Genomic DNA, 10602 nt, shown 5'->3' with positions numbered 1-10602 from the left:
ATCCTTTCTCTGCGCTAGAGATGGTACTGCAAAGGAACATACTAAAACTAAATGAAAGGTGAAGTGCACTCATTTAAAACCAACTGTATATTTAAAAATTATATTTTCTGTAAGGACAATGGCTTTGTTGTAATTGATCTTTGATCAACTTGAGCAAAGTTCTATGGGTATTATAGGCTTTACTTTCCTGATAAGCAGAGCATCTTTTACATGCGAAGATGGTTCCATTGTCTAGAAGGAGACTATGCCACTGACAGAGTCCGTATTATCTGAAAGATTCTGGATTACTAGCGTTGCTTGACATGGATTGGGGTCAAAGTGGGTAAGAGTTGGATGAAGATGCAAAAGAGGCCTCTGAAGGTTCAGAAGAGAATTGTGGAAGGCCCATTCGCTCTAGACTTACACCCAATTTCCCCTTCTGTGATACAAACTACAGCCTTTGGGTAGGTCTCCCTTTGTTATTCAGACTGGTAGACCTCCCAGCTCAATCCATAAATGCACATCCACTCATTCCGAGAGTAGAGTGACTCCCCCCAAAGTGGAGCTGATGTCCACTCTAGACGAGGCACCTTCCTCATGTACCTACCCAACTGTTGACTCGTGTCCAAGAGCCACCATCACCCACCCCAGCACCATCTTCCAGGAACTGGCCTCTCCCCCATCAGTCCCCGCCCTCTTCTGAGAGCACCCAATGGGTGGAGTCGGGGCTGCAGTAGGAGGGGCCAAAGGCGGGCACATTTAAAGAAAGGCAGAGGGCGAAAGGAGGCAAGAGAGGAGAAGAAAGAGAAACCAGGGGGGCGAGGCGCCGTCCAATGACAAAGCCCAGGGGTGGGCGCCGGCCGCCATCTTGTACCGGGCGGCAGGATCTTCACCCGCGTCCTCCGCCCTCGGAGGGGGAGGGGCAGCGGCGGCGGAGGCGAGAAAAGTAGCGAGAGACGCGCCGGGCGGGAGGTGCCAGCAGCGGCCGGCGACGCGGAGCCAAACACCGGCGGGGACGGCGGCGGCGGGACCCGGCGAGCGCGGGCGGCCCCGAGCGGCCTTCGATGCGGCGCAGCGTGAAGAGGCGGCGGCGCCGGCCCCCGGCGGCCCCGGCCGCGGCCGCCCGGGGCGGCGGCTTTAGGCTGGGAGGAGGGGCCGGTCTGGAGGCGCGGGAGGAGAAGGTGGTGTACTCGCGGTCGCAACTGTCGCTGGCCGACAGCACCAAGGCACTGGGCGACGCCTTCAAGCTGTTCATGCCCCGCAGCACGGAGTTCATGAGCTCGGACGCGGAGCTCTGGAGCTTCCTCTGCAGCCTCAAGCACCAGTTCTCCCCGCACATCCTGCGCAGCAAGGACGTCTACGGCTACTCCTCTTGCCGGGCACTCGTCCCCGAGCCCCCGGGGGGCCCCGCCGCCCGCGGCCCGACGCGCAGGCCGGCCCCGAGCGCGGCGGCCAGGAGGAGGCGCCGCGGAGCCCGGGTGCCAGCCGCTCGCCGGAGGAAGCTGCCGCCGCCCCCGCCGCCGGTCCCCGAGGAGAGCTGCCCGGTCAAGCCCGCGGACCCGGAACCCTGCTTCGGGGGCCGCACCCTGGAGGAGATCTGGAGGGCGGCCACCCCGACGCTGACCACCTTCCCCACCATCCGCGTCGGCGGCGACGTGTGGAGCGAGCGCAGCCTGGCGGCGGCACGGCGTAGAGCGCGCCAAATCCTGCGAGTGAACCTGGAACCCGTGGTGAGGCTCCGCCGCTTCCCGGTGCCCCGGGCATGACGCGCGGACCGCGTCACCCTCCCAGACCGGGACGGAGCTCCCGCCCGGAGGGATGGACAAGTGTCAGTCGAGTGTTTACAGATCCGGCCAGGACCCCGTCCCCTTACGCACTTTACAGGCGAAGAAGTCACCGGATGGTGTTCCCGGGCCCGCGGCACCGCCGTCTGGAACTCCGGGGCAGGTGCGCCCTCCACCCCCCCCCCCCCCCCCCCCCCCAGTGCGGGGCAGCAGAGGAGACCGCGGGACCCGCGGGGGAGGGCCGTTTGCTTCCGTACCCGGGACTGAGACGTCTCCAGGACTGAAGGGGCAGATCCGTTTTCTCCCTTTGGACTCTACCTCACTGGTCTGGAAGTCCTCCGAAGAAGTCGTTATTTTTTCCAAAGGAATTTGGTTTCGTGCTTGTGTAATAAAGCCAGAATCTACTTGCTTTTTACCCCGCCCTATCCCGGCCTCCTTCCCACCCCTTACCCTCATTTTTTTCTTTTCAACTGCCACCTCTCTTTCTGGACGATAGATCGAACCTGTTTTGTGCTGTTGTTGCACCCGTTTGTGCTCAGGGTATTCTGAATCCCACTCGTTTCCTAATTTTAACCGGATTCCAAAGCTTTGACCAAGGATATTTTTCAAACTTATGACTTTAATGTTAAGAGTGCAAGGATTTGTATGATTTGAATGCCATGGGCTCAGTGATTACAAACAAAGAGATGCAAAGTACAACTATTTCAACATTTTTGAAGTGTTTCTAAAGATTTTATATTGAGATTTAATGTTTATATATACTGAGCTCCTAAAGAAAATGGTAGAAACTCATATAAAGTTCTGTTTGGGAAAAGTTGATTTGTTAAAGTCTTTTTGATTAAATAAAAATTAAAGTACCTTGAAACCACATGGCTTGTGATAAAGAAAAAAATGAGTTACAAAGAACTGGTGTTGGTTAAAGAGATGGATGGAATCCTATTGGAAATGGTTTGGCCTCTTTGTACTGGTCTAACATACAAATCCAGGAGAAGTTCAAAGGTAACCTATTTTAAATTGGGAGCCACGTAGGAGAAATGAATGTGTGTAAACCTGGTGATTAAAATGGTAAACAGAATACCCATTAGAGTTCTCAGAACTGTTAGCTCTTTAGAGGGGTGGGGGCATTTCTTGGTATCTGGTAACTTGTTGAAATTACTCTGGGCAAAATAGATCTTTCTCTACTTTGTGCTGAATAGCAGAAAGTGCCCCGACTAACACCCATCACCTTTATAGACGTTGTGACATTTGTCTTTTTTCCTCCACGAGTATCCTTTTATATCTTAATTCCATTCATAATTATGTTTGCAGTTACCTGTCTTTGTTGACAGCTGAAGACCACAGGAATCCAACGGGCGATTCACACTGAGTACTGACCCTTCTTATACACTTTTATAATAGCGTTTATACCATATGGCCCAGAGTGGAATTCTTGATTATCCAAGTGCCTTTGGTCATTGGTGGCAGCAAGACTTAATGGTTTTTAGCCAGTGGTGCCACAGCCAGATTTTACTGCAATATCTAAAGGGTCAAGTGGTTTTTGTACCACAGTTTTTCAAATTTAAGTAGTCTGCCATGAAACTGCTTACACTGGCTGGAACTTAACATAGGAAGTCCTCAATATTAAGATTTCTCTCTGCTTGGCAGCTTCTTAGGAGAATAGTAAGAGTTGCAATTTCGACTCTTGTGTTCTTAGATTTCAAATGGCATAGCTTTCTGAATTGAATTTTTCAAGTTTAATAGTACATAAGTAGGAGTTTTGTGACTTTAATTTCAGTGTTCTTGTTTTGTAAAAAAGAAATATATATATATATATTATATACATGACTTGATGCCAGTTTCCCAGTATGCCTCATATTCTCTTATTCACTACTCAGTAATAATGCGTTGTAACAAACACTGTCACATGAGTAAATAAAAATGAATCATTACTTAGATGATGGAGAGTGTTACATTTGATCTCTGTGATAGGAAGCTTATATATATTCTTTTGGTTATTAGCTTCCATTGGCAGTTGTATTGCAGATACATAGGGTTTTCTCCCTTCTCTCACTCCCAAATTGTTCATTTTTTTTAGTTAACTAGCCCCTAAAAAAAACTATGTATTGGTACCACTTACTATTGTATATAGTTTTATAATAATTAAAAAAATAAATTCAATGGCCATATTAGAATGTAATTTCAACATACAGCTTATCCAGATAGTTTCCCAGAGGGTTTTGAAATTAAACTTAGCTGGGAGGATAACTGCTCAGCACAAAACTGAAACAACCATTGACATCATGCATTTTATTTTAACAGATTCTTAACATTTTTCCCTCCTGCCTTGTTACTTTAGTGCACTTAAACTAGCATAAATGCTTCTTTGAGTTATCTGGGCTGTCTGATTTCAGTTTGGATCTGATTGCCCATCTTGAATTCAATATGTTATTTATCTGGTCTGTTTAAAAATCATACCATTTCTAGTTTGTGAAATAGGTGTCAAAAAAGTCTTTATTTTTGCCAAGTGTTCTTTAGCAAAGCCTATGTTACAACTCCTAAAATGTGAAGAAACAACTAATATAGTTGGCTAGTATATTAATAGGAAAGTGAAAGTATTTTGTGGTTACATTGGGCAGAATGCGAAAAGAAACTTGGCAAGGTGGCCTTTATGGTGAGACATCCATTTTCTGTCCTCTAAGTCTGTAGTTTAGCATGTATATAGTTTTTTAAAAGATATCTCATGACTTGATTCATTCTCTTATAAGATTATCTTATATCTCATATGGCACAAGTAGAGGGAGAAGCTAGGAGGAAGTTGATCACCTCGCTATGCTTTTATTTCATTTTTAACTCTTGAGTGCCTAAATGTGGTGACTGTCACCTCAGCTAACCTTTGAATCTTCCTGATGTCATTTTTATCCTCCCTGTCAACCAACAACTTAATTTCCCTTCCTGAAACCAGTAATGTCATGATTGTTAAGGGCAAGCTCTGTTGTTGATAGTGCAAAGTGTCGCTGTTGTGGTGCGTATTTATTTTGTCAAAGTTTGAGTACCCTGTTGGACTTGTATAACTAAGCTGGTGGCTGACAACTATTGATTTGCTCCATGCAAATGATAGTACTATAAAATTCTTCAATAAAGAAACATTAAAATTATTTGAATACAAAAAACCTGAGCAATTCTGAACTCAAAGCCTTTTGTTGTTTTAAGGGTTGCCACGGCATTCTTTAAATTGGTGGTTTTTAGTGGACTTATAAACATAATATTTACTTTACTGGTGTGTTTCAAATATTTTTTGATAGCCTGTTATGTCTTAAGTACTTTAGAAGACAATTGTTTGTTAATGGAACTAAATTGTTTCCTTGGACAGTTTGATGTGCATATGATTAAGATTTACAATCTGGTTGTACTCTGCTTTTTAACTTATTAATTGTAAATAAATTTTAGAGAATACACGGTGACTGGTTTTTCTAATGATGTTGAAAGTTTTTGAAATGGGATTTTATGTTTTTATGTGAGTTGGAAAGCATCTTGGGATCAATTTTGACTTTTTTTGATGAACTTGAGACTCCTACCAGTCTTGAGATCTGTGTTTTGTGCTGTCTTGAGGCTCTTTTGGACATCACCTCTTAGATGATCTAGTGAATCTCCAGAATAGTACTTCATGGCCAATCTTGTCATTACCAAAATTTGCCAGCAAAAAAAAAAAAAAAAAAAAGACTTTAAAGATGCATCAAAATTCAGTTTTGAACCCTGGCCCCCAATCTTCCTGTGGTGGTGATAAAAAGTCTAAGTAAAGCTCACATTGTTCATGGTAGGAAAGAATGTCCGTGTCTCCTTGTGAGTAGCAGCAGTAAACGCTGTTCCACAGAATGAGTAAAGCCAGAATTTTCATTAGTCTGGAAGGTAGGAGTGGAGTATCACCTAAGGCAGGATTCGTAGTACTGCTACGTGGCCTGAAGTTCCTGTCAACAATTAGAAGCAGCACAGTGTAGTAAACTGAATCCCAGTGCCTGGAGTGGAATTATGGTTTCACCTCTCATAATTGGAACTTGAGATAAGTTGTGTAAACTATCCATGCTTTAGCTTCCTCAAGTATCATATGTGGTTAGTTTAAAAAAAGGGGGATATTAATGGTGGGCACATAGGAAATTCTTAATAAATGCTATTAATTGGAGATACCTGTGCTGAGAATATAAATGCTGAGAATGATTGATCCCCTGGGAATTTAGCACCCCAAGAGTAGAGTGTGGTCTGGGAAAGCTAAAAGATGGATTGAGATGGTAATTTTTGGGTGAATTAAATTGAAGACAAGAATCTCAAAATATCTTTAGCCTGCTGACAAACTATAAAGCAAGAGTTTGGATTAAGTTGACTTATTGGGTTGACCAAAAAATTGGTTCAGGATTTTTTCTGTAAGATGGGGAAAACCCTGAATGAGCTTTTTGGCCAACCCAGTACAAAACAGATTTTACTGTTGGAGTTTTCTTAGGCTCTCTTAAAATTTGGGGGGTCTCAATGTATGGCAAAACCAATACAGTATTGTAAAGTAAAATAAAGTAAAAATAAAAATAATTAAAAAAAAATTTGGGGGGTCTTCTTTAATCATAATGATATCTCTGAAAGATAATTCAGATGCACTGTTACATGTTTTAAACTATCTGAGAATTTATAAAAGTAATAGATTAACGTTGTTGATCTTAGAACTTGGCAGATTTCCGCTCTAAGTTTTCCCTTGGCATAAGTTCAGGAAGGGTTGCTTAAGAACCGTGTTACTTTGCATGTACAGAACTAAATTAGAATAAACTCCTGTGAAGTTTATAGTTCGGTTGTTCAAGGAAACAAATGAGTATGATATGTTTGAACAGCAAAAAATTATTACTGAAAGTAAAAAAATCATGTTTGAAATATTGACTCACTCATTTGCAGACTTGGGGTCTACAGCCTGTAGTTTAATTATAATTCTTTTTCTTGTTGTTGTTTAGTCACGAAGTCCAGTCTGACCCTTTGCAACCCCATGGACTGTAGCCCACCAGGCTCCTATTTTCAAGGGGTTTCCCAGGCAAGAATACTGGACTGGGTCGCCATTCCCTTGTCCCAGGAATCGTCCCAACCCAGGGATCAAACCCAGGTCTCTTGCACTGTGGGCGGATTCTTTACTGACTGAGCCACAAGGGTAGACATAATTCCTCATAGCACAAAGAATAACAGAGCATATTTTAACTTGATGAGAAAGCTGAGGCTTCAGTATCTAAAGGTGACACAAAGAACTGTGTTAGGTGGAAGTTATCTAGTAGTAAGAAGCTCAAAACAGAGCCTGATTGCTGATTTAAGAGCAATGACTTCTCACTGTCTTGGTAAATGTCATGCTAAACCATGATCTGAAACATGATAAACATATCCAGAAACCAACTGGAGGGTAATGATAATAACAACAGCAAACATTATGGCTGACCCAGCAAATTTGAATAAATATTCTGTTGGACTCAAAAGTGGACTTCTGCTTCTGAAAGTATTCATAGAAATGTTACACTGAGATTCTTACAAAAAGTAACTGTTTATATATACACACACAAAAACACACATATATATATATCTGCCAGGATTTTTAAAGTACATATTATTTGTTTAAATGTTTAGTGGCAAGAATTTAGAAAAAAAAGAGTGCAGCTTAGGGTTCAAAACTCTCAGATTAAATTATTGAGGCATAATACACATGCTAAAAAGTGGATGTATGAAAAGTATGAGCTCAGCTTGATACAGTTTCGTAAATTCAGTATACTCGGGGAACCAGCACTCAGACTGAAAAAACAAAATCTAGCCAGTATCATCAGAGGATTCTCCTATGCCCCTTTTAATCACTCACCATCTCCCCTCCAAGAGAATCTTTATTTTGACATCTTACTGCATAGACAACTTTACCTGTTTTTGGACTTTATATACATGGAATTATGTGTCCTATGCCTAGCTTCTTTCACTGAAAATTATTTGTGAGATTCCTTCATATTATTGCATGTAGTTCTTAATTATTTATTCTCATTGGTGTGTAAAATTACACTGTGAATATTCTACAAAGATTTTACAACTCTTGATGGGCATTTAGGTAGATTTCAATTTAGGGCAATTATGAATAAAGCTTCAGTGCATGTAAGAGAACATGTCCTTTGGTGAATTTTTTGTTTTTTCAATATTTGTCTTGGAGTGAGGCTTCCCAGGTGACTCAGTGGAAAAGAATCTGCCTGCCAATACAGGAGATGTAGGAGACGCAGTTTCGATCCCTAGCTTGGGAAGATCCCCTGGAGGAGGAAATAGCAACCCACTCCAGTATTCTTGCCTGGGAAATCCCATGAACAGAAGAGCCTGGTGGGCTACAGTCCTTAGGGTTGCAAAGAGTTGGATACAACTTTGGGACTGAGTATACGTGGATGCCCTAGGAGTGAATTTGCTGGGTCACATGCTGTGCAAATAATCAGTTTTGGTAGAGGCCGCCAGTTTTCTAAAGTTGTTGTTCATCACTCAGTCGTGTCCAACTCTTTGGGACCTCATGGACTGCAGCACACCAGGCCTCCCTGTCCTTCATCATCTCCTGGAGGCTGCTCAAACTCATGTCCATTGAGTCGGTGATGCCATCCAAGCATCTCATTCTCTGTCGTCCGCTTCTCCTCCAGCCTTTGATCTTTCCCAGAATCAGGGTCTTTTCAAATGAGTCAGCTCTTCACATCAGGTGGCCGAAGTATTCTAAAGTGGTTATACCAATTTACACAAACTTTCATAGTAGTATGTGAGTGTCCTAGATACGTCACATCCTTGCCTACACTTGGTATCTTTAGTCTTTTTCATTGTAGCCATCCTGGTGGGTAAACACATGTTTTAAAAAATTAAAAGCATTTTAATCTAAGTGATGTGTACATAATTTAAAAAAAACCATAAAAAGCACATGAGGACTACAATTATAAAGCCCCACCTTACCCACAAACACTCCTTTCCTAGACTTTTTTTTTTAAGTCAAGGTTTTGTAGAATTGGCTAATTTTTTTAGGGCAGTTTTAGGTTTACAGGCAAATTCCATAGAAAGTACAGAATTTTGTGCCACTCTCAGTTTCTACAGTTATTAATATCTTGCATTAATAGGAATACATTTATTATAATTGATGGAGGACCCATTTTTTAAATTAAAATTTTTCATCTAGTTTTATTGAGATGTAATTGACCTACAGAGGTAATTGACCTATATGTTTAGGGGGTTTCTCTGATAGTTCAGTAGATTAAGAATCCACATGCAAGGCAGGAGACCTCAGTTCAATTCCTGGGTTGGGAAGATCTGCTGGAGAAAGGATAGGCTACCCACTCCAGTATTCTTGGGCTTCCCTTGTGGCTCAGCTCGTAAAGAATCTGCCCGCAATGCAGGAGACTTGGGTTCAATCCCTGGGTTGGGAAGATCCCCTGGAGAAGGGAAAGGCTACCCACTCCAGTATTCTGGCCTGGAGAATACCGTGGACTGTATAGTCCATGGGGTCCCAAAGAGTCAGACATGACTGAGTGACTTTCACTTTCACACTGTACAAGTTTAAGGTGTACAGCAGAATTATTTGATACATACATCATGAAATGATTATCACAGTAAGCTTAGTGAACTTCATAAGTTTATGCATCATCTTATAGAGAAACAAAATTAAAAGAATCAGTTCAGTTCACTCGCTTAGTCATATCCAACTCTTTGCGACCCCTTGAATTGCAGCACGCCAGGCCTCCCTGTCCATCACCAACTCCCAGAGTTCACTCAGATTCATGTCCATCAAGTCAGTGATGCCATCTAGCCATCTCATCCTCTGTCCTCCCCTTCTCCTCCTGCCCCCAATCCCTCCCAGCATCAAAGTCTTTTCCAATGAGTCAACTCTTCGCATGAGGTGGCCAAAGTACTGGAGTTTCAGCTTTAGCATCATTCCTTCCAAAGAAATCCCAGGGTTGATCTCCTTCAGAATGGACTGGTTGGATCTCCTTGCAGTCCTAGGGACTCTCAAGAGTCGTCTCCAACACCACAGTTCAAAAGCATCAATTCTTTGGTGCTCAGCTTTCTTCACAGTCCAACTCTCACATCCATACATGACCACAGGAAAAACCATAGCCTTGACTAGACAGACCTTAGCGGGCAAAGTAATGTCTCTGCTTTTGAATGTGCTATCTAGGTTGGTCATAACTTTTCTTCCAAGGAGTAAGCGTCTTTTCATTTCATGGCTGCAGTCACCATCTGCAGTGATTTTGGGGCCCCCCAAAATAAAGTCTGACACTGTTTCCACTGTTTCCCCATCTATTTCCCATGAAATGATGGGACCGGATGCCATGATCTGAGTTTTCTGAATGTTGAGCTTTAAGCCAACTTTTTCACTCTCCTCTTTCACTTTTATCAAGAGGCTTTATAGTTCCTCTTCACTTTCTGCCATAAGGGTGGTGTCATCTGCATATCTGAGGTTACTGATATTTCTCCCAGCAATCTTGATTCCAGCTTGTGTTTCTTCCAGTCCAGCGTTACTCATGTTGTACTCTGCATATAAGTTAAATAAGCAGGGTGACAAGATACAGCCTTGATGTACTCCTTTTCCTATTTGGAACCAGTCTGTTGTTCCATGTCCAGTTCTAGCTGTTGCTTCCTCACCTCCATACAGATTTCTCAAGAGGCAGGTCGGGTGGTCTGGTATTCCCATCTCTTTCAGAATTTTCCACAGTTTATTGAGATCCACACAGTCAAAGGCTTTGGCATAGTCAATAAAGCAGAAATAGATGTTTTTCTGGAACTCTCTTGCTTTTTCCATGATCCAGCGGATGTTGGCAATTTGATCTCTGGTTCCTCTGTCTTTTCTAAA

At 42.9% G+C, this 10602-nt stretch overlaps 1 protein-coding gene across 1 annotated transcript; it reads left to right on the top strand.

The window, feature by feature from the left end:
• The first annotated feature begins 1043 nt into the window (after positions 1-1043).
• On the top strand, positions 1044-1876 carry CCDC71L (coiled-coil domain containing 71 like). Its single transcript, XM_068972330.1, has one exon. The coding sequence runs from the start codon at positions 1044-1046 to the stop codon at positions 1743-1745; it is 702 nt and encodes a 233-aa protein (XP_068828431.1). The 3' UTR covers positions 1746-1876.
• The last annotated feature ends 8726 nt before the right edge of the window (positions 1877-10602 follow it).

The sequence above is a fragment of the Capricornis sumatraensis genome, chromosome 5, assembly GCF_032405125.1.
Source record: "Capricornis sumatraensis isolate serow.1 chromosome 5, serow.2, whole genome shotgun sequence".
In the NCBI taxonomy this organism is placed as follows: Eukaryota; Metazoa; Chordata; class Mammalia; order Artiodactyla; family Bovidae; genus Capricornis; species Capricornis sumatraensis.
The sequence above is the reverse complement of the archived record's forward strand: the minus strand, read 5'-3'. Positions and strand labels throughout refer to the sequence as shown.